General features: G+C 42.5%; 2 protein-coding genes across 10 annotated transcripts in view; one reads left to right on the forward strand and one right to left on the reverse strand.

The window, feature by feature from the left end:
• Nucleotides 1-24,434, forward strand: part of FAM114A1 (family with sequence similarity 114 member A1) — a 50,491-nt gene that overhangs the window by 3,609 nt on the left and 22,448 nt on the right. For 3 of the 7 annotated variants that reach the window (XM_081020030.1, XM_081020036.1, XM_081020032.1), the window contains exons 3-5: nucleotides 16,733-16,851; nucleotides 17,734-18,048; nucleotides 20,824-20,910. In XM_081020030.1, coding sequence (XP_080876156.1) covers nucleotides 17,749-18,048; nucleotides 20,824-20,910 — 387 coding nt within the window. In that variant the 5' untranslated portion in view covers nucleotides 16,733-16,851; nucleotides 17,734-17,748. Of the gene's footprint in view, nucleotides 1-14,497; nucleotides 14,625-16,732; nucleotides 16,852-17,733; nucleotides 18,049-20,823; nucleotides 20,911-24,434 lie in introns of those variants that run through there. The other 4 variants (XM_081020033.1, XM_081020035.1, XM_081020031.1 and 1 more) reach the window with 3 other exon arrangements.
• Nucleotides 1,247-8,601, reverse strand: LOC308484775 (toll-like receptor 6). Of its 3 annotated transcripts, none has more exons than XM_081019931.1 (3): nucleotides 8,067-8,601; nucleotides 1,841-4,572; nucleotides 1,247-1,465 (listed from the first exon to the last, which is right to left on the reverse strand). In XM_081019931.1, exon 2 carries the CDS (start codon nucleotides 4,506-4,508, stop codon nucleotides 2,124-2,126), a length of 2,385 nt encoding a protein of 794 aa, XP_080876057.1. In that variant the 5' UTR covers nucleotides 4,509-4,572; nucleotides 8,067-8,601; the 3' UTR covers nucleotides 1,247-1,465; nucleotides 1,841-2,123. The 3 variants fall into 3 exon arrangements, with proteins under 3 accessions (XP_080876057.1, XP_080876056.1, XP_080876055.1); XM_081019930.1 differs by having other exon boundaries at nucleotides 7,857-8,601; XM_081019929.1 differs by having other exon boundaries at nucleotides 8,063-8,600.

A 24,434-nucleotide genomic window follows, 5' to 3' on the forward strand; every position in this document is an offset into this window, starting at 1 on the left:
AAGGACATATTCTCGCTCAATCCAATCCTCAAGTTTATTATGTAAGTGGGCAGCACAGAGTTTACTAATAATGCTTAGGAGAATATAATTGGTCTATAATTAGCAGGATCAAACCTGCTCCCTTTCTTGTATATTGGGAAGATGATTGCTAGTCCCCAGTCCTCTGGGATGGTAGCCGATTGATCTATGCTGATAAACGGCAGCAAGCACTGGGGCCCACCATTCAGCCTTGAGGAGCTCAGGGGAGATATTGCCTGCGCCAGGAGGTTTGCCAGGTTTAAGAGACTGAATAAGCCTGCGGGCTTCTTCAGTTGACACCGAGGGCTTCTCAGCCCTGGTATCACTTAAGAGGTAGGGACTGAGCCTGTAGATGTTGATTGTGTATAGGGATTGGAAGTATGACTCCCGAGTCCCAACAGGGATGGAGTATTCCACTTCGGAGGGGGAGTCTTGCCATCTCTTTGCAACTATTTCCCAAAAGGTGGCTGAATCTCTCCTTCGAGAATGCGTAAGTGAACTCAAACGAGTTTAAGTGCAAGGGTAAAGACTTAAGGTTTACCAGGCTTTTAGCCTGCTGTGGTTGTTTTTAGTGCCGCCTTTTATTTATTTATTTATTAGATTTTATTGGTGATTGTAAAATGGTATGAAGATTTTTAATGGAAGAGTAATATAGAAATGCATTAAATAAATAAATATTTTGCCTGCAGAAAGCCCCAGAATCAGTCCCTGGCATTGGCAGCTAAAAGGATCAAGCAGTGGATGATAGGAAAGAGTATCTGCCTGGGACCCTGGAGAGCCAAAGGCTGTCAGAGCAGACAATACTGGGGTAGATAGATGAATAGTCTGACCATTATATGACACCTTCATATTTTTAAAAATAGCTGGTTTCCTACAGCTAGGCTATATTAAGGTTATTATAGGTATAATAACTATGAAAGCATAAATACAGCAAGCTTAATATGAATTCCTGTCTTAATATGGACAAATAAAACTCTATGCTTCCTATTCTCCCTTTTTTGGTCTAAGTGGGCTCCCTTTGCAATGTCCGCTTTTAGTATGGGATACCTGGCAGGAATTATATATGTAGGGATACGTTCTAACAAAATGAGTGTTTTCAGTAAATACTGGTAGTTTTTTGATAGGCATTCACAAGGCACAAAATTGGAAGACAGCACAAAGACTAACTATTCACAAAAGCAGTCTCTGATATTTTCAACAATACATGGGTGCACAAAAGTTCCTCTCATACCAGCAGATCTGTTTATTTTTATATAAATTCAGCTCAGTGAAAACTGACTTTAATGCTACAACTCTAAACGACTTCTTCATTGTTTGGAAGCTTAACATGATTATTCAACCATACAACAGGGGTTAGCAAATTTTTTCAGCAGGGGGCCAGTCCACTGTCCCTCAGACCTTGTGGGGGGCCAGACTATATTAGGGGGTGGGGGAAATGAACGAATTCCTATGCCCCACTGAAATATACTCAGAGTCGCAAAGTGATTTCATGCTCTTTATTCAGCTCATAGTGGTGAGGAGGAATGAATGAATGTCCCCTCAAAGTATCTGCTTTATATACATTATTTACACAATGGGCTGCACATGATTGGCTAATTCCGTAATTCTACTGTAAGCCAATCAGGTTGTGGATTCACTTCTATCTGGAGCATGATTGGGTGGTTCCTGCTAACCAATCATACTGCTGCATTGTTCTAGGACCAATCAGACTGCTGAATTCTGAATCCTATTGTTCTAGGACCAATCAGACTGCTGCATTTTGGATCCTATTGTTCTAGGACCAATCAGTCTGCTGCAGTTTGGATCCTATTCAACTCAGTACATAACACCCACAAATAACCCAGAGATGTATTTTAAATAAAAGCACACATTCTATTCATGTAAAAACACGAGGCAGTCCCCACAAATAACCCAGAGATGCATTTTAAATAAAAGGGCACATTCTGCTCATGGAAAAACACGCTGATTCCTGGACCGTCCGCGGGCTGGATTTAGAAGGCAATTGGGCCGCATCTGGCCCCCAGGCCTTAGTTTGCCTACCCATGCCATACAACATGAACGTTACTGATATAATGAAATCTGCATATGATTATTTTAATATAAATTTAAGTCCGTGAAAATGCTCTCTCTTCTTCGTTGCTGGACAGTTTAACGTAAATGGCTGCCCGAAGATTAGACCAGAAAAGTCCATGCTTGCTTTTCTCCTTTGGCCACTCCAAGTACGTTCTCTTGGCCATGAGAGCTTTCAGTTTGTGGTACCTGGTAGGAATGATGTATGCAGGGATTGGTTCCAGCACAATCAGGATTAAACTGTCAGCATTTTCACTGAATAACTTGTGATGGGCAAAGTAGAGCTCATAATGACACCATTCGCTCTGCACAAAGTAAGGAGACAACACAAAGATCGACTTGTAACTTTTCTCAATGCAGTCTATGATATTCTCCACAATGCTCTTGCCTGCAACGAAGTTCCTCTCGTGCTGGCAGATCCGTATGGAGCCATCCTCCTTCTCCAAGTTTGGAATCAATACGTTTTTCACCCACTCAGAATCATGTTCACTATAGGAGATAAAAGCATGGAACTCTATGTTGGGGAGCATGTCTTCAGGATTACTCTTCCGAATCCTCTGTTTTGCTTGAGTCCACTTCCACATCATTTTCAAATACCATGGAACGTCAAAGCGGATGCAGAGGAAGGAAACAGTGGCTACTAAGACCACGGTAATAATTATAACTATCGTAATCAGAAGACTCACGTTGCAAACAACTTCAGAGACGTGAAAGTCCTTTAAAAGGGTCCCCCTTAAGTAGTCTGGGTACTCACACGCATAAGCATCAGGCCAACCAACCAACTCCATAGATCCTTGCTTTTGAAGACTGATGAACTGTCTTAATTCACAGGTACATGTGAATGGATTGTGTCCTGCTTTTAGCTGTTTGATGCCTTGACACGTCTGATAGAATTCAGAAGATGGTGAGACAACAGAGTTCATTTCTATATTCAGGAACCTCAGATTTCTAAACTGACCACATCCAGGCAGACTACCTAGTTTATTGGATGCCAAATTTATTTCTTCTAAAGCATTCAGCTCTATAATCTCTTTGGAAATGCTTGAAATCTGGTTGTTTTGAAGAGCAATCATTTGAATATTGACTGGCAGACATCGAAAGACTGATTCAGACAACTTATTAAATGACAAATCTAATTCAACCAGATTTTTACCCCAGTCACAGTTATTCTCATGGTCTTCATATTGCAATAAATTCAGGCTCATATCCAAATATTTCAAAGATGCCATGTGACTGGTCATTAAACTTACTCTGACAAGTTTTTTGAACTGATTACTTTTTAAAACGAGCTTTTCAAGGAACATTAAGTCCTTGCAATTTTGAAAAACGGTGTCTGTAAAACTGTTATTTGAAAAACATAAGTAAGTAAAATGACTGGGGTTTGAAGGGCAAAGCATGTGTATCAAACCTGCATCAGAAATGGTCAAGGCTGTAAGGTTCATCTCCGAAAACAATTGCAACAGATATTTTGCATCAGAACGAAATGTAGTCAATGTAGTCTGCTTAATTGTCAAAGCTCTGAGTGAAGTTTTTGTATAATTAAACTCTATTGAATTTGGAGCTTCCAACTGTGATGCATTGGCTATAACAAAATATTCAGTGGTTGATTCCCATACAGTCTGAAGAATTTCAATGAAGTCTTCCCAGTCACATTGTATATTGTTCAGTGTTAGGTTTAGTAATGTTGAGTTTTTGTTAAGTTTCAGCAGGAAAGTTCTTAAGTCACTGACTTGTGTTTCTTGGATATTTGACAGCTCTAAACTTTCTGTTACATTGATTTCTAGATCTGGCAATACTTGATAATCATTGTTTGGTGGGAATATAATCTGAAGGCTCCTTGTATTGAACACTGGAAGATTTCCATGGATATATTCAGAGAGGTCTTCTAGGCCTAAGAACAGAGTTTCCAGTTGTAAATGTGCAAGAACACTGAAATCTGATTTCTGAATTCTTCTAGCACTGAGGCCAAGATATTCCAGCTTCAACATTTTGCTAAATTCCGGGCATGTGGGCATGTCTACATAGTTATTGTAAGAGAGATCTAGATGCCTGAGACTTGTAACAGGATGACAAGAAAGACTTTGCAAGTTGTTATAGGATAGATCTAGATGTTCTAAGTCTTCATTGTACTGGAAGACACTGAAGTTCAGCTTTCCAATGAGATTATGAGAAAGAATTAGTACCTGGAGCTTAGAAGAAGAACTGAAATCTGAAATCTGAAGTTCAGAGATACTGTTATATGACAAATCCAACACTGTCATTTGTGCTGGAAGGTTCTTAGGTACTTTAACTAGAAATCTGTTGGAAAATTCCATAATCAATCCTTTCCCTGCAGAACATTGGATGTTATTCCAGAAGATTATTGCAAGGAGGAAGGCACTAAGGAAATGGTTGGTGACTGAACTTCTTTCATCTACCATCGTGCATGAAGATACTTTAAATGTTTTTACTGGTGACTTTCAGCACTCCACATTGACCACAGGCCTGTAGGAGAAGAAATGCAGCAGCATGTTAATGAAATCACATCAAATAGTTCAAAATGAATTATAGCAGCTATAATTCCTGGATGCCTTGGACTCTTATTTCCTATTTGTTTTAGTTGATGAGAACCATGAAGACGTATGTGCATGCACACACAAGCAGACACATGTTTTGAAGAAAAATATTCTGATTACAATGAAGTTTTGATACATAGGTGTGAAGGGGTGTCCTTTCTATTCCCATAACATTCTTCAGACATGCTAGCAAGAAAACAAATGATCATTAATAAAATCTATGGCATATTTATAACATGAGCTGCAACTTTAAGCTGTAACTCTTAGATTTATATCTTGTTAGTAACACAACTTTTGAATTATGGTGCTGGAGGAGACTCTTGAGAGTCCCATGGACTGCAAGAAGATCAAACCTATCCATTGTGAAGGAAATCAGCCCTGAGTGCTCACTGGAAGGACAGATCCTGAAGCTGAGGCTCCAATACTTTGGCCACCTCATGAGAAGAGAAGACTCCCTGGAAAAGACCCTGATGCTGGGAAAGATGGAGGGCACAAGGAGAAGGGGACGACAGAGGACGAGATGGTTGGGCAGTGTTCTTGAAGGTACAAACATGAGTCTGACCAAACTGCGGGAGGCAGTGCCTGGCGTGCTCTGATCCATGGGGTCACGAAGAGTCGGACACGACTAAACAACAACAACAACAGTACAATGCCTGTCCTAAGTGATCTCTCATTCCAAATAAACGTGAAAGATAATAATAGGTTTTCCTTTCAAGGCAATTGGCAAACCTGTCCCAGTGTACACCAGAAAATTTTACTGCCTCCCTTTGTGTACCAGCTCCTGCCAAAGGGTCCTTGGAAGAGGAGTTTAGGAATAATCTGATTGAAATGAATTGCTTTTGTGTTGTCCTCTTTATTCTTGTTTTGTTTTATTTTATATATTTGTTATGCCACCCTATACCCACAGGTCTCAGGGCAGTTACAACATAAAATCACAATATAAGAACACAAAATATCTTGTGGCATTTTATGTTATAATTCTTCTCTCTTCCTTAGGTGGTGGTTTGGTTTTTAAAAAAAATAAAAAACCCAAAGCAGTTATGGGATTGACTCAGTGTTTTACCAGTGTTTACTACGTTCTGGTTTCCAGAGGTGTTATGTGATTCACCATTTGTATTGTTTCCTTTGGAACCTCTCTGTCTACCTTGAAAAGGCTCCCTTTGATTCATTGGGCAAAATACAGAGAGAATTTCAAAAAACGACTTGTTGAATTCTATGCTTGCAATGAAATCTGCCGCAATAAACAATGGATTTTTCTTTGTTGCATATTTTTAGCGCCACCTATGGATACAAACAAACAGTGTCGCGCTTAAGAACTTGCATGTTATTTAGGACAGGATTAAGTAAGGTATTGAGTGTATTGTTCAGCACTTGAGACCTCAGGAAAAAATATGAACCACCTGCAACATTATGCAATTTTATTTTTATAACTAGCTTGAGATGGACGATGTATAATATTAAGAGCAGCTTTCCCCCCTTTGAACTGAATTGGACTGTTGAGGGCAGTGTTAGGCTCTTTACAGTTGCTACGAGCACAATTACTGAGTTCTACTTAATAAAAGCTTTCCTTTTGAGAAATAATTGTGCCATCAATTCTGAAGCTTGATTTAGCTCTCATTTTGCTGATCCTTTCCTAATTAGTTCCCACTATTGTAACATGAGAGGGAATTTCTTCCTTTCCAGAAATAACGGTCACTGTATTCTATCGGAATACAATTGTTTTGCGTGCTCTGAGCTACAGGAATGTGAATTGGAAATGATACAGAATTCGTAAGATTTGTTACCCAGAGCTTAGGCAATGCCAACTGGGACTTGTTATTTGAGGGCCCGTCCTAACAATTAAAGGGGAATTAACATTGGTTTTGGGGAGCAGGGAGGATTACTAGTATTTACCTTTAATCGTAAAATTTGGTGTGTATCCCTCAGTTCTATTCTGGAATACTGAGATTGTCCCACAGGAATCAAGTGAAACTGTCTTGTTTACATCTTACAGCCTGTATCTCATGCCAAATAGTTAAATGATTTCAGCTTTGACTCCTTCGAGCTATGTCAGTTATTGCTTCTGTGGTGCATTTCAGTCATCCTTACAAAGCACTGTTCATGCCCATTTTACCTTTGGAAATTGAGGCCCAGAGCTCTCCCAGTGAGTTCACAGCTCATGCAGAGCCTAGAATCAACCTGCCATGCATGGTGCCTGGGTTGGAAGGTGGGGCAGTAGAACTTGGCCCAACCATCAGGCCCACATTGGGCCCAGTGCTTTTGTGTGACAGCAGCAAGGGGATCCAGTGGACCCCAGTCCCACCCCCTTTTTGCTGGCTACTGCCAGCAGGGATGCAAACAGTGACACTTCCACCCAACCATTTGACATGTGGAAGGACGGATTGCTCCCTTAAGTAGGGATTTGAACCCAGACCCCTCCAGACTTAATGTGACATTCTCACCACTAGGCTACACCAGTTTATTTATCACACACTTCCTGCTAGGGGCTCAGGACAGTACTGCACATGGTTCCTTCCCCTTGTCCTCACAACTTTGTGCATTGGGTCAGGCTAAAATAGACTGACTGGCCCAGTAAGTTATATTGTTGTAAAGGAATTGGAAACTATTACTGTTTGTTTTTTTTTCAATTCATTAACAATTCAATCCTTTGCATGTTAACTCAGAAATTATATTAATTTGTTGTTTGCAAATGTGCGACTAAATGGATGTGCATTGCCTATAGGACTGGGTTAACAGTCCTGGACAACCAGGATACACACTACCCTGATATGGGTGCCTAGGGGAGGAGAAAGAGGAGATGGGAAAATTTGACTCGGATGGAGCATGAGACTCTTAATCTCATAGTCGTGGGCACAAGATTCCTGCGTTGCAGGGGGTTGGACTAGATGACCCTTGTGGTCCCTTCCAACTCAACAGTTCTATGATTCTGTGACTCCTTTGAAGCCTTGATGTCCCTCAAGGACAGCATTGTTGTTGTTTTTTTGTATCTTTATTTTAGATTTGGTTGTGATACATGTGTAAATTGTTCAGTTTGGTTTTGTATTTTTTAATGTTTCATTTATTGTTTATGACTACTTTTGAGTTCACTACTGTTACGACTACTGTTGTGGTTATGTATTTTTTAATGTTGTAAGCCGCCTTGATCATGGTCTGAACTGTGGATAGGTGACGTACAAATAAAATTATGTATGTATTGAAAACAAGTAGACTTACTTTTGAGTACACGTGTACTGGGCTGCACTGTCCAAGGAACTTGACATGTTCAAGTTATGATTCAAGTTTTTGACATCTGACAAGTTATGTTGAGGGAACTTGACGTTTTCGTCAGTTCCAGCAACAGAAACAAAAGCTGAAGGAGCCCCTCTCTTCCGGGTGGTGGGGAAAAGGAAAGTGAAACTAAGGCAGAAATCCAGACTCACCTACTTGGGAGTAAGTCCCATTGAGTTCGAGGGGGCTTGCATCCGAGTAGAGGGGCGTTGCACAGGATCGCAGGGCACTCAAGAAGGGAAGGCGAGTGATGCAAAGAAAACCAGCACCACGGTGGTCTCCTGCTCTCACTGCCTGCTTTGTTCACCGTGGGAAACAGTCGAGACGGAGTTCACTTCTGGCCGCCGAAGCGCACGGGAGCGTAGCGTGAGCTACCGCGGCTCGCCTGCTGCTGCTGCTGTGAAGTCTGCCTGCTTCAGATTTGTTGGGGAGGGAGCTAGAAAAAGAGCCCCGCCCACTCTGTACTTGTCCGGCCCCACTGCCTCCCCACATCTCCTCTCCACCCCCGCTTTCCGTCAGAGAAAGGAGGAAGAAAGCGCGGAGCAGCGCGCAAGCTCAGTGACTGGGGGCCTTGGGAGGTTTTGAAGAAGAGGTTGGATGGCTATCTGTCATAGAGGATTTAGCTAAGATTCCTGCATTGCAGGACTAATTGACCCTAGGGGATCCTTTCCAACTCTACAATTCTGTGATTCAACAACAAGAACACTTGCCCAGAAGTAATAAAATATGTATTTGTTTGTTTTCCTGCTTCCTATTAAAATACAACTGCTATTGCTTTTGCACTATCTGTCACTAGCTCGCTACTGATTCGGTTGTTGTCGTCACCTCCCCATATTTATTTTTTTCTCCGCTCTGATCCAGTGGTGTCCAAACTTTTTTCAAAGAGGGCCAGATTTGATTAAGTGAAGGGCTGTGAGGGCCAACCAAAGTTGTTAACCTAAAAAAAGGATTGAAGTTGTTGAGCTTTTTAAAATTATTTTACCCCAAAGTTATTTTACCCCAGGAAATAAACTGCCACAGGGGCTGGGTTAAACCAACCGGCGGGCCACATTAGGTCCCCGAAACGGACTTTGGACAAGACAGTGTTGCCTGTTCAAATGGCATTCCCGGTTTCAATTCATAGCAGTTCTTTTTAAACACCCTTTTGTTTATTTTGAAATATGCTACTTACTGAGAAGGCTGCGTTCATTCTTGCTTTTGAGAAACATCCGACGCTCCTTAAGAGCAGGAATCAGTCTGGCTCAAAGAATAGTCTATTCCTCCCTTGTTTGAGGTGCTTGCTTGAGAGATAACCCCATCCCCACAGGTGGCAGTGGTGATAAGAGTGATGGAGACTGGATCATGGATAAGAGTGGGAGAGATTGAACAGCAACCTTTGCCAACCTGATGCCCTCTAGATGTTAGACTGCATCTCCTGTGGAGTGCCAGGAGTGCCTTTTACCAGTTTTGGCAGATAAAAAAGCTACAGCCATTTCTGGATTGGTATGAGCGCAAAATATGGTCTGAAGCTCAACATCAAAAAACAAAGATCATGGCCACTGGTCCCATCAGCTCCTGGCAAATAGAAGGGGAAGAAATGGAGGCAGTGAGAGATTTTACTTTCTTGGGCTCCATGATCACTGCAGATGGTGACAGCAGCCACGAAATTAAAAGACGCCTGCTTCTTGGGAGGAAAGCAATGACAAACCTAGACAGCATCTTAAAAAGTAGAGACATCACCTTGCCAACAAAGTAAAAGCTATGGTTTTCCCAGTAGTGATGTATGGAAGTGAGAGCTGGACCATAAAGAAGGCTGATCGCCGAAGAATTGATGCTTTTGAATTATGGTGCTGGAGGAGACTCTTGAGAGTCCCATGGACTGAAAGAAGATCAAACCTATCCATTCTCAAGGAAATCAGCCCTGAGTGCTCACTGGAAGGACAGATCGTGAAGCTGAGGCTCCAATACTTTGGCCACCTCATGAGAAGAGAAGACTCCCTGGAAAAGACCCTGATGTTGGGAAAGATGGAGGGCACAAGGAGAAGGGGACGACAGAGGACGAGATCGTTGGATAGTGTTCTCGAAGCTACCAGCATGAGTTTGACCAAACTGCGGGAGGCAGTGGAAGACAAGAGTGCCTGGTGTGCTCTGGTCCATGGGGTCACGAAGAGTCGGACACGACTAAACGACTAAACAAAAACAACAACAAATAGCTTGTTCACAGCACTGGTAACTTCAAGGCTGGATTACCAGCATGCACTCAATGTGCCTTTGAGGTTGGTCTGGAGGCTGCAGCTAGAGCAGCACCTGGTGGCTAAGTTGCTTGGGGGAGTAAACCACCTCCAGCATGCAACATCTTGTTTGAGGGATTTGCATTGGCTGCCAATTTGCTGCTGGGTTAAGGTTTTGATACTGTTATAAATCCCCAAATCTCCCCCCAATGTGAGATTCCCAGGATCCCGGTGTTTTGTGTTTCCTTTGAAAATGAGGCACAACGGGTATCTTTATGATACATGGGATATTTATACATCTATACAACGTGACCCTATGATTGGCAGGTTCAAAGCATTACACTCCAAGAGGGTCTTGTTCCTCCCATTGCTGCAGTCTTGGATTCAAAAAGAAATAAAATGTGGCTCTTTGTCTCTCTGCTTAGCTTGCTGTGTTTAACAGACTGACACTTTTTCTCTCTAGCTCACAACCCAGGCAACTGCAATCCTAAAAACTCCATTCTGCTTTTTCTCTGCTAACTATCTCTCAGCTGTCCAGTATATAGTATTCGCTTTGTTAATAGCTCATTACCTTCATTTTGTTCTTCTTGATGGCTCTTCTCCTAGGCAACTTCATGGGCATGGAAAAACTGGTTTGGTCTGTATTTTGACACTGCTAAATTCAGCCTCTACAGCCCATCTTAATACTCTAAGCATTACTTAAACTCCGACACTCACTAGACCCAGTAATTTAGGGGAGTCAAGGCACTCACAAACTCATAATACTAACATGCATGACCCTATAGAGTTTGGGACTAAGTTACTTGAGATACTGCCCTTATCCCTTATAGACCCAGCAGGTCACTGATTTGCAGGAGAATTTCTAAAATACGAGAGGTCCTCTCAATAGCAACTCAGAACAGGGTTTTCAGCATGGCTGCCCATTTTGTAGAACAGCATTCCATCTGAGATATGACAGCCCCTCCCTAGCGTTACTTTCTGAAAATGATGGAAGACATTTTTGTTTCAACAAGCTTTTTCAGGAGTACGAAAAGTTATTTGCCTTAGCTGTTCATTCTGTATTGTTTTTAAACCTATCCTTAGTAGTTATTTTCCAAACTATTTTTAGCTGTTTGATGGTATGTTTGTAAATCACATTAAGACGCACATGTAAAAGGAAATGTATAAATTAATAGATGGTGATAACGATGATGAATATATAACCAATCCCTTTTTCTGTATTTGAAAGGCACTAGTTTCTTCAAATGTACAGAAATATAACAATATCACATCTTACTAGGTTGGAATTAGTCTGCAATTAACAGAAGACAGTAAAATGCGCAGAAATGTTTTACATCTCTATTGAAAAAATGGCAATTTGGAATTATAAGTAAAAAAATCAAGGGAAAAGAAAGGAAAGCATGGGTGTTAACATGTTTGATAAAGAATGGGTATGTAAACATGATTATGAGATTATTTACATAAAAAATACAAGTCGCCAATATGACACCCATGGGTACAATGGCTGCACTGAGGTCTTCTCCTGGTATCCACAAAGCCTTTAAGCACACACACACACCATAGTGCCCTCTTGAGCATAAGGTGGTGAGCATAGTTACCTTTTCCTCCCTTGAAAATTAATTAGAGCTAAAGGAAGAAGTTGAAAGAGTGACACTCCAAGTGTTTTCCAGCTGGGTTAGGTTCTGTAGGATAAACCAAGTTCCTATTTGTTTCTTAGGTCACTTGGTTTTGCTGGGCTGACAGAGTCATAGTAGTATTTCACCATTACAGCAGCATTCCTGCAGTGCAAGAGAGATCAAGCTGGGAGCTCCTTGTGCCTATGAGCTGCCCTGGTGGTGCCAACAGCAGGCCATCTGGGTGTTTTGGCCTGAGACCCTAGTCCAAGACCTGTGATGTCCTGACCTAACACTGTTTATAATCAGGAAAAGTGCTTCATTTGGTAACAAACATAAACTGGATTTATTCTTCCCTAAGACCCAGAGGTGGTGCTATTTGGTTAATTATAGGACAAGGTGGAAGACAGTTATATTAAATTAGTATTAACAATATTAACTGTGGAGCACTTGTAAATTGTCCATGGAAGATTTCAGGAGTGAATAATAAATAAATAAATAATAAAATGTCTTCTTACACCCCCTGTTAAACCTGAACCAGTAGTACTGCAATGTTCCTGATGCTGGCTGGAGTCCTGAACAGGACCATCATGTAGCTATCCAGCAGTTCACTGCAACATTTGGGGGCATTCCCCCACTTCTCCCAAAACTAAATAGGGTGGTCCTGTGATCAGTAGGACAGTGAAATGGGGCCACCACCACAGACAATTAAGGGCTTCTTATTGCATGAGTGATTCCCCAGCTTTGGAGAAAGAAAATATTAGACTGTGAATTAAAAAACAAACAAACAAAATGAGTATGGTTCTGGGGAAGAGACACAGAAGATGAGGGCGGCTGAGCATCAGTTAAAAAGGAAAGCGGGGGCAGGGAAGAGGAAGAGGAATGGCCTGGCTCAGACCCTGATAGCTAACCTTATAGTATTTTGGAGGGAGATGGAGAATTTAAGCTGAGGCAGGAGTCACAAAGCATTTTACAACCATGATACATTTGGATTTCTGAGTTCCATGGACATCATCCCTTTGGGTCACTTCTTTCTCCTGTCCCCTGACATCCCCCACTCAAGATACGGAGGTGGGAAGCGCCACTCATCTTTCACTTTTCTAAGTGATTTGGGTAAAAGTCAGATTAAGTACAAAGCCACATAGAAGAGGAAGGAGTAAAAAGCTTCGGTCATCAACTTTCCTCCTTGAATGCAATGTACTTTTCAAGGGAGTAAATGTGCACGTCCCATCTCTAAAACCCCATTTCTAAACATTTAAGTGTCTCAAGAAATCAAAAGTTATCAGTTATACAGAACCAAGCAGGGTAGGAGGTGGAGAGTCACTGTGCAATCCTTATACTCAGCTAGCACCAGTCCACCCATGGGGCAAGGTGAGGCCACCACCTCAAGCAACAGGATCCACAGGGACAGCAGATCCCGATGCAGATCTTTATTCCCCCCTCATTCCTGATGTAGATCTTCCCTCACCCCTTCTTCCCTGGAGAAGAGGGAGATGCCATTTGGAGGTCTGCTACAGGTGCCAAAATATCTCTGGCCAGCAGTCCACTCTGTGGCAAGTCCCATGAGGTATGCATATATAGGACTAAAGCCCAAGCCCCTCAAAACTTATGAGGAATTCACTTATTGAAGAAACATTCTTAGGGCAGTGCCATATGAGATGCTGAAAATATACCCCCTCACCCCGCCATCCCTGCACTGTCGCCAACAGACCCTCCAAAGGTGCCTATTTTCCAGGGACAGCTCCAAATTTACAAAAGCTGTCCCAGCAGTCCTTTCTTTTTTTTTTTTTTTTCAGGGGGTAGTCAAGGGTACGCAGTACCAGCACCTCTTACAGGGAACCAGGCAGAGGGCCTTCTCAGTAGTGCCACCCGCCCTGTGGAACGCCCTCCCACCAGATGTCAAAGAGAAAAATAACTACCAAACTTTTAAAAGACATCTGAAGGCAGCCCTGTTTAGGGAAGCTTTTAATGTTTAATAGGTTATTGTATTTTACTGTTTTGTTGGAAGCCGCCCAGAGTGGCTGGGGAAACTCAGCCAGATGGGTGGGGTATAAATAATAAATTGTTGTTGTTGTTGTTAAAAAGTGTGGCACTTACTGTAACAACTGATGAGTGCTGGCACCTATTTGTCTAGAAAACCTCTGCATCCCAGTTTCTGATTTGATCCGGGAATGTCCCACTTTTCCTTAGGACGTCCCTATTTTCATCGGAGAAATGTTGAAGGGTATGGAATTATGTGACCGCAGAGCCAAGGAGATAAATAAACTATGCAAACTTTAGAAGGCATCTGATGGCAGCCCTGTATAGGGAAGTTTAAAAAAAAAGTAAAATGTTTTGTTATGTTTTTATATCTGTTGGAAGTCGCCCAGAGTGGCTGGGGCAACCCAGTCAGATGGGTGGGGTATAAATAATAACGATGATGATGATGATGGAATAGGAAGTCCCTGTTTTCATCTGAGAAATGTTGGAGGACATAGCCAAAAGCTGCCCAGAGCTTCACAGCGAGCCTTGTTGCCGTTTGGAAGAAGGCAGAGTAGGGAAAGAAGCGAAAAGTTTGGGAATTGCCTCCAAACTGAGACGCCAGCGGGCAGCTTTCTCTGCCTGCTCCGTTCCTCGCGCCAGAGGGCATAGTCCGGGCTTCCCTCCCTCTTCCGAGCAGGGTAAAATCCGAGCCCGCCGGCAGGCGGTACCCGCTTCGTGTCGCGCCGCCCTGCTCCTCCGGACGAGCCGCAAGCCTGGCGGTGGGAGGACCAGGCCGGAGAAAGCTCTGCCCCCCGGCCCGGCCCTCCGCTCCCGCCCCTCGGCTCTTCTCCCTCTCCCGGCCTGTGCCGACGTGGCCGGGCGGAGAGCGGAAGGCGCCCGGGGCGCGCCAAGCAGACAGCGGCTCAGCGGTAAGAGGCGACGCGGCTTCTCCTCCTTGTCTTATGCTCCCCTCGGCGACTAGGGGACTTTTGAAGCGCTCCTCGCGCCGAAAAGTTTCCTTCCTTTCCCTTGGCGATGGTGTTCAGTATTGATGGGCGAGGAAGAGCCCAGCGTAATCTTCAGCCACCGAGAAGTTTGCAAGCGGGAGCAGTGAAACTCGCCGCAACCATAACTCAAGCCTTTGTCCCGGGGAAGGGGAAGGGTGGGTACGGGGGGCTCTCTGTCGTCTCCAGCCACGGGTTTATATGGGCCCACTTAGGAGAGAGATCTCCAAAGGGCAGCAACCGTTGGATGGATGGAGGCGTGGGAGGCTTCCCCTAAAGCGATTCGCGAGAACCGCTTGCAAATCGGTTTGTTTTAAGGAAGGCAGACCCTGTGTGCCATCCCGAGGACGCCTTTCGGTGGCGCCTCCCTGGGAAAATAGATGCTGTGCGCACACAAAAGGGGAACGGGCAAGAGGGCAGTGGGGCTGTCGCCTTCCCATCAAGTAAATAAATAAAAATACATAACTAAAAGTAGAAATTGTAGGAAGATTTTTTCCTGAGCATTTGGGGTCCAAATAAAGTAATTTAAAACAACTGTTGCGGAGGCAGTTCCTTCCAGATCTGCTAGACAGGTGACAGGGTGTCCTGCTCCCACACCATCCTGGCTTCCTATCCCTCCACTAAAATAAATCCTGGCTGTGCCCATGAGAGGTAGAAAAGTGTGCTTCCTGCATTGCTAGGGGTTGGACTAGATGGCCCTTAGGGTCCTTTCCAACTCTACAATTTGATGAGTCTGTATCCACTGATGTAAAAGGTGTTTGTTTGTGTGTGTGTATGCACAACAAGGCACTGGTGACTGGCCTGTGCTCCCTGCCACGTGTGCATGTCTGTGAAATGCACACTTCTTTCTTGTAATGTGTGAATCGGCCATTCCTTTTGAAGTGTGGATTAAGTATTGAAGAACACTGCGTTAAGGCGTTCGCTCTCAGCAGATGTCAGTCTAATCCCAGGCATAGGCTTGTTTAATTTATACCTGTTCATAGCATAAAGGTAAACTGGGCGGCAAACTAGACATAACATGAACAGCCATGCTTGTTTATTCATGTGTCTATCCCATTCATGTATAACACAGGGAAGGGATTTATCATTTTAACAGCAGAAGCTGAATGGCTTCTGACACTTCCCCCCCAAAGACAGCTCACTTCTAGAATAGGTACCAGTTATTTGTAGTGTGGGAAGCTAAGTTGGACAGGAAGGAGGGTTCAGTTTGCATTACCTGCATACACTTTCTGTTGTAAAATGTATCTTTGTTGTAAAATGTGTTTCATGTACATGGACACACGCAAACACTGTATAGAGCAGTCATGTGAACCAACAAATGTGACTACCCATCACACATCTGGTTGGAACTAATTACCTGTAAATATAGTTTGGTTTGTTATTTTGCTGTTTGCGTTATGGCATAAGATATTTCAGAGGGTTGCAAAAACTAAACAAAATAAAAAGTATCGTAGCACTTTAAAGACAAGAGATTTATTATGGCATAAACTTTCATGGACTCAAGTCCACTTGGGCAGGTGCATGATAAGATATGTAGCTTATTGATGTAACTTTAATTTATTATGTTGTGAGTGGCTGTTAGGGGCTGTCAAACCATATTGATGGTAAAAGAAATCTAAAAAAAAAGTCTGTAATAAATCAAAAGTCAGACATTGCAATGTCAAAGAGTTCTACATTTTAGGTCAGTTTACTTGAATGAGCCAAATTCTGCCAAGTGGCTTTGATTTTTTCCTTATTATGATAATACAGCAGCCTTACAGGGACAGTATATAGAATAAAAGATGGCTGGCCCTATAGGTAAATTGGGACAGCCATATTTTTTTCTATACTATTATCCAGGAAGGAGTCACTTCTTCTTCTTCTTCTTCTTCTTCTTCTTCTTCTTCTTCTTCTTCTTCAAATTTGTACACTACCCTATACTTGCAGGTCTCAGGGCGGTTCACAGGATAAAATCACAATATAAAATGCAAAATACATAATCAAAATAAAAACAAGAACAACCCAATAACCCAATATGTACTGCTGCTTTCAAGGTCTCCTGCCCCCATTCAAAATGTTTCAATGAGTGCAGCAAGCACCATGCTTCTAGCTGCTCCAAGCAGCTGCAAATTGTTCTTGAAAAGAAGAGCCGTGGAAGCCTTTGCACCACCGTGTAAGTGCTTTATAATTAAAACAAAAAAAGATTAGTGTACTTTTCCATGTATAAGACTATGCTTTTTTCTTTAAAAATCATGCTAAAAAGTGGGGGTCGTCTTATACATGGGTAATGCATAGGGTGGACGTTTGATTGGTTGCTGCCGTGGATGTCAGCTGCTATTGTGCGTGTTATTGGTTGCTGCGTCAATGGGTGGTGTTGATTGGCTGACATTCTGGCAATTGGGCAGGCGATTGGCAATGGGACAGACAGGAGGCAGATTTAGCAATGAGTGTTGGTGAATGATTTTCGGCAAAGCTCAACCCTGGGTAATCCCCCCCAAAAAACCTCAACAACTCTGTGCCATCTCCCCCCATTTTCTTAAATTTGACTCCCCCAAAATAGGGCACGTCCTATACATGGGGGCGTCTTATAGACGGAAAAGTACGGTAATTTGAAGGGTGTTCCATTGAAACAATTGCTGAAATAAAGGAGGGAACCTTCATTTTAGAAGCACATTGCTATCTGCATGGTGCTTTAAAGTCCCAACTTTGGGACGTCAAAGCTCAGCCAAATTGAGCAGGTTCAGGCGCACAAGAGACTTTCCTTCACAGCAATGTTGTGTACCCAGACCAAGCAGGATTGACCTCACCACACATAATGCACAGGAGTAGAATTCTACCTTATGCAAAGCTTCAAAATCTGCTGAAGCACGTTGTAAGGGGGCATTGCAGCTGGTGCCAATTTGGAGGCAAATCTTTCTGAGTCCCTTTTAGCCATGCCTTCATCCTGGTCTAGATGATAGGAGACACAAATATGTTCAAATAGGAGAATTTTTTTTTAAAGTTTTCATATAATCACAAAATTGTATTACAAGCATGTTGATTTCTTTTCCTGCAGAATTTTCTTTTAAAAATGTCAGGTGACGGAAGTGAAGTGTTTACGCAAGAGAAAATATTGGAACATGGCAGCAATGTTTCAGCTTCTGAGAGAGCAATGCAGAATGAAAAGACAGAACAAATACAAGATGATAAGAGGCAACATTCTGAAAGCTCTAGCAACAAACAGGAAGGCGACCAGATGTCTTCAGGGCATCCTTCAAATGTGGAACATTCCAGCGGAGGCATAACTACAGATGTTCCGACCGATTGCAGTGAATCTGTGAGCCTTGAACCAGAACCTGGATCTGAAGAACTGAACAAAAATAATGGCCCAGTAAGATTTTTAAAAATCTCTTATTTATTTTGTTATGCAGTATACAAAGATGTGTCATAATTAGAACAGTGATGCATAGTCCCTAGATGACCATACACACAGTTGCTGGTTATAGAGACAGGTGGGAGACAGTGACTCAGGGCTGCCATTTTCAGGAACAGGGTAACACAAGTGGGGTTGCCTTGTTCTCCTAGTAACCAATCCTTCTTAATGTGCCTTGCCAGCCCTTCTTCCGGCTGCTGTTGTTAGTTGTGCACTCCCATATAGCATGCTAAAGGAATGTGCATTGCCATCGATTACTGTGGTTGGCATTATATAAAAATCAGTTCAAACAGAAACAACAGACTATGCTTTTGTCCCTGTAATGTGTGTTTGCATAATATTCTTGCATTCTTCCATGTGTGGGTTACTGTATGCCCTTGGTTTCTGTGAAGATATGTTTGGGAATGCACAATAGTTTCTGTCTTTGGTTATCAGCGTTCCAAGTCAGCAGCAGTTGGTGGGGCAGCAAAGGCAGAGTTCTGTTGTGCTCCTGGAACAAAACCATGTTGGCTTCCTTCCTGCCATGTTTCAGCATGTTTAGGGACTATCTTGCCTGTAGTAAGAGATTCCAGAGAGGCAGTAATTCGGATTTTTTTAGGGAAGATAAAACATCCTAAGATAGCTAGCTTGCCTCTGGCAAACCAAGAATAAGCAATGTACAGTACACTACACTGAGAGCCCAGAATGGTCAAAAGCTGAAAGGGAAAAGCTAAACTTCATGTATGATTGAACTTTCCTTGGTGCTAAAGTTTCACAAAAGTTAAGAGTATGTCTGTAGATGGAAGCATAGAACTGGCAGCAACATCATTATTGCTTGTGTGCCTATAATAAATAATAAAACTATAGCAGCAATAGCTGCTTTTTCTCCAGTCAGTAGAATTTAATCAATTTTCAATCAGATTGCATTCAGCTAATTCTTCGTGTAAGCTGAAAAGATGCTTGATTGATTTCAGGTGAAAGGGATATAAACCAAAGCCTGCAAGAGGAGATTATTCATTCACTCCATCTGACAGTGAGAATCATACATATAAATAACTTCCCTTCCCACCTGCCACCCAGCATTCCAGTTTTGTTTCAGCCAAAGCACCTGGTCCCTGTTAAGGCTGGCATACTTAAAATGTGGGAAAAGATCTAAAAGCACTCTAGGATTTTTAGCTTCCGTAATACTCTGGTGCAGTTACGCTTCCTAACTTCACAGTACCCTTTCTGTTTTGATTTGCTTAGAACCCCTGTGCGCTGCAGGGGATACTAAGGAATGTGTTCAGCATCGCTTGTAGCTGCTGAAGAGCATGAGCCAGGCCTGTTGAGCCTCACCACCATGCTATGTCAACAGAATTTATGCCTTACTACATACCTCACAAGGGACGCAGCTGGCACTGTGGGTTAAACCACAGAGTCTAGGGCTTGCCGATCAGAAAGTTGGCGGTTCGAATCTCCGCAACGGGGTGAGCTCCCGTTGCTCGGTCCCTGCTCCTGCCAACCTAGCAGTTCAAAAGCAAGTCAAAGTGCAAGTAGATAAATAGGTACCGCTCCGGCGGGAAGGTAAACGGCGTTTCCATGTGCTGCTCTGGTTTGCCAGAAGCAGCTTAGTCATGCTGGCCACATGACCCGGAAGCTGTATGCCGGCTCCCTCGGCCAGTAAAGCGAGACGAGCGCCGCAACCCCAGAGTCGGTCATGACTGGACCTAATGGTCAGGGGTCCCTTTACCTTTACCTTTAACTCCAACTTACTCCGCCTCTCCTGGTATGTCCCACGGAGGACCTTACAGTCTTCAAACAAAAACATTTTGGAGGTCCTGGGCCACAGAGAGGTTAGGCTGGCCTCAACCAGAGCCAGGGCTTTTTCGACTGTGGCCCCTATCTGGTGGAACGCTCTGTCACAAGAGACTAGGGCCCTGCGGGACTTGACATCTTTCCACAGGGCCTGCAAGACAGAGCTGTTCCACCAGGCCTTTGGCCAGGGCACAGTCTGACCCCCTCCTTTGGTAATCCTCACAGAACTCTAGCCCAATGGTTGCCATTAATTTGATTTGAACTGATTTTATAATGAATTGCTTTTAGAATGCTGTATTATTTTACTGTAGTTAGTCGCTCTGAGCCCGGCTAGACCTAATGGTCAGGGGTCCCTTTACCTTTACATACCTCACACTCTTCTGCAGCTGTACATTCTGGAGGCAAATGTTAATGGCAGGCAAGTGGTCCTTCAGTGAAGGTTGTCTGTCACTGCTTATCCTGCCATTAGGAAACCCACAAACTTCCAAGGAACCCCAAAATTTTCTGGAACCCAATTAGAAAACCACTGTTCTAATGCAACCTTGGTTATTGAATCAGTTAAAAGACACTCATTGTAGGCCAACATCCTAAAGCTGTTCTTTTCCAGAAGGACATGCTGCATTAAGCATGTGATAGTTCCATTCAAAAATGAAGAATCAATGTTCATGGTTTGGGAGGAACAGACTATGAGAGCTGGCTTGAACATAACACTAAGCCTGGCCTTTGGGTTTGTTTTCTTGGCACCAGAAAGACACAATTGAACAGTGTGCACCTGCATGCTGTTTGTTCATGGTAAGCCCTGGTTTATTTCTGTCTCTAGCCTAGCATCATGTGTGAACCAGCCTAATTAAGGTGAGTGGGGGACATACCACCCCCATTATTCTTTTTCTAAAAATGGAAGTATCTATATTGGAAAAATACAAATTGTGCTGACAGTATCCTTAACATATCTTTCTGCAGGACACGGATTCATCTCCTAAAGGGAGTGGATGGACAACCTGGGGGTCATGGGGCAAATCTCTGCTTTCAACAGCTTCTGCTACAGTTGTTAAGTATCCAAACCATGAATATAGAAAATATTTTAAAGTAATTGATTTGATATCTAAAAGGTATAAATAAGCCCTTGACATCAGCAGGTACTGTAATACACTTCTCCCCCTTCCTTTTTGGGACAAAGTAAAAATGATAACCGAGATAAATATAACATCAGTCTGGCAACTCCTTAAGACTTCTTGCTAGCATGTTTCCCCTGAAACCCCTGCTCTCCCAGCCACTTTTCTTTCTGCAGAGATTCAGACCCGTGTTTGCAAATAAACACAGGGCTAGGAAAAATTCATGGGAAAAGCTTTCAAAGGAAATATGTTGCCAGGAAATGAGCTAATTACTCCCTTCCATTGCCATCCCTCTATTGCAAGTCACCCTTTTCCCAAAGATCCTTTATGAGGAAAAATATGTCACTGGGCCAAAACTAGACTCAGCTATGTTGTAATTAATGCTTGGTTTGGCCCTAAAAGGATGGCAAGAGGAATAGTTCCATCAAATATAGGCTGATTCTTGTGTGTATGTACATAGGCCAATAAGGCATATTATATGGTGGTTGATTGCTTGGTGCTTCTCATCTGAAATGTGTGACCTGTCTGTATTAAAAAGCATTGTGTTTGTAAGGTAAAGGACCCCTGGACGGTTAAGTCCAGTCAAAGGCGACAATGAGGTTGCGGTGCTTATCTCACTTTCAGGCTGAGGGAGCCGGCGTTTGTCCACAGACAGCTTTCCGGGTCATGTGGCCAGCATGACTAAACTGCTTCTGGCGCAACAGAACACCGTGACAGAAACCAGAGTGCACAGAAACATAGTATTTGTACATGCTATATGGGATATGAAAACTCTGTCTGCAGTTCTTGATCTTTGATGGCTCATCAAGTCTTCTCTTGAGGCCTCAGTTCCCCCCTGAGAGACAGAAAGTGGATCGGGCTTCCCCATCCCAGGGAATCAAATATCACTGTTACCTTACAATTATTCTGTTGCAGTATTCATCTTGTGTGGCCTGCAAAATCTGGTTTACTCTGCCACATAAGAGAAGTGGTGCCATAGCCATATGCTAGAGTTAAACTCGCCCCCTCACAGCTTGGTCCATAAACCAGTTAAAGTATAAAGTATGTGGATTTAAATCCAAATGGTTTTGTGACAGATTCTCTCCATGATTCAGCAGTAATAATCAAAGCACATCCACTAGAACAGGCAATAGAGTTTCAGTTCTGTTCCTTGTCCTATTACTTAGTAATCATTTTACCACCAGATTGCTGCTTGCCCACTCAAGCATGACAAATATTTGCTGCATCTTGCTTTATTTGTTAAAACTCCATGTCCTAGAAGAACTGCATTTGCAGCTATGCGCGATCAATCCGATTTAAAGTAATTCTTAAAAGGATTAAATTTCTTCAAGGTAAAACTGAAATGCTTGTTCAAAATTGATATTGCAATGCCCCGTTTCTCTTTCAATCAGGTTATTTTTTTATTTTAAGAATTTCTTTTCTTTTTCAACTGAGAAGCAATTTCATCTTCAGTATTTTCAAGCAAGAATTTGTATTCATCTAATTATTGTCCTCTGGTTAACAACCTTTATTATAAACCCAACAAATTAATCTTTCTCAGCAGAAAAGCAGGCAAAAATCCTAGTATATTGTTTCATGCTTTTAAAAATGCTGAGGTGCCAGAAAAAATGAATGATTAGTAAAGTTATTGGTACATAGATTTTATTGAAAATGAGAGCATGCATGGATTTTTAAAAGAAAATAGCTAAGGAACAAGAGAACTGCAGTAACAGAAAGTAATGGGTGGAGTGGGCTGCGTGGAAGAGACATTGTTCTCTCTGGAAAGTCTTGTGGAAGAAGAATAGCCATGAAAAAAGAAGCTGTGTTTTAAAACATATTTTATGGTTTTCTCTTGCTGCCATGAAACGTAATAACACATTTCAGGCTATGGTATATTATATAGGAAATCCAGGATTTATATCAGTAATATGAGAGTTCATATACAGTGGTGCCTCGCAAGACAAATGCCTCGCAAGACGAAAAACGCGCAAGACGAAAGAGTTTTCCGTTTTTTGAGTCATTCCGCAAGACGAATTTCCCTATGGGCTTGCTTCGCAAGACGAAACATATTGCGAGTTCTTGCGAGTTTGTTTCCTTTTTCTTAAAGCCGCTAAGCCATTAATAGCCGCTAAGCCGCTAATAGCCGTGCTTCGCAAGACGAAAAAACCGCAAGACGAAGAGACTCGCGGAACGGATTAATTTCGTCTTGCGAGGCACCACTGTATACACATACATTTGCGCGCTCTCTCTCTCTCTCTCTCTCTCACACACACACACACACACAAACCAGTGTTGCAATCAATTAAGGATTTGTGCTTCTATTAGATATTGATTTACTTGTAATATGTTGTCAGAATCTGAAAAGGTGCATCCCTGAGGAAATGAGTAATTGAAATTGCTATTAGATTATCTCTTCAAAGCATACTTAAGAATATTGGAATGTGAGGAATATGAAATTAGTTGGTGGGTTCAGAATTAAATGAAGCTCAGAAAGCGGGTCAGTACAAGCAATACAAATGTTTATGAATTTGCTGAAGTTAATCTGAAGTAATTAAATCCCCAGGAAGCCAACCCAAAGACCTAGAGGAAGTGAATATTGAAGTGGTGATGTTTGTTGATGATTCAAAGCAATTTCTAGATGATTAAAATAGATTCTGAGGGAATCCAAACGGTTTTCATAACACCTGAGACAAGACAGTTAAATTAAAAATAGAATTTAATGTCAATGACTCTGAAGTGATGCACATTAGAAAAGAAATCCAATCTGTTTTATCTTTTGAGGGTGGGTTCTTAATTAGGTTCATGTACACAGCAAATATAACTTGGATTAGTAAGACTACTCCTCAGAAATAGCAGTATATTGCAGTATATTGCTTGGTTATTGAGTGGAAGAACTAAACCTGAATGGGATTCACCTGCTTCCAGAAATGTCTCTAGAGGGCCAGTGGCCCCTTCTGAAGAGCATGTGATGAGGAGCGATGGGGTGCAGTGGGAAGAGGGAATTGCCCAAAATCAGCTGTAGGCCAAGTTTGCATGTGATGTCGCACATCTGTGTTGCGGTGGTGGGCACCCACAATCCTTCCAGAATTGCTATAGTTTTCCAAACATGCCAGGATATTAAGCCAATTTTAAGTCAAGGCTTCATATCCTAATTTGTTCAGAAACCATTACCCATTGTTTTCCAGTACAGACCCAAAAGGAAACTAGTTTACTAAGACTTCCTGACTTGTGTAAAGGGAGGACTGCAGCAGTTGCATGTGAGTTTATATCTTGACTTATTAAGGTGAAAAATGATTGTCCGAATGCATCCAGTGGCTTGCCTAAGGCCACCTTGTGAGTTCTTTTTAGAGAGCAGTTTTGAACTGTGGGCCTCTGCCTCCACAATTTAATTACTTAGGCACTTCATCAGCCCTCAAAAGCTGTCCCACTAGTCGTCATGAAGCATGACATTATACTAGCACGTAGGAAAACTGCAGATCT

The sequence above is a fragment of the Podarcis pityusensis genome (genome assembly GCF_964106645.2).
Source record: "Podarcis pityusensis genome assembly, chromosome: 9".
Lineage (NCBI taxonomy): Eukaryota > Metazoa > Chordata > Lepidosauria > Squamata > Lacertidae > Podarcis > Podarcis pityusensis.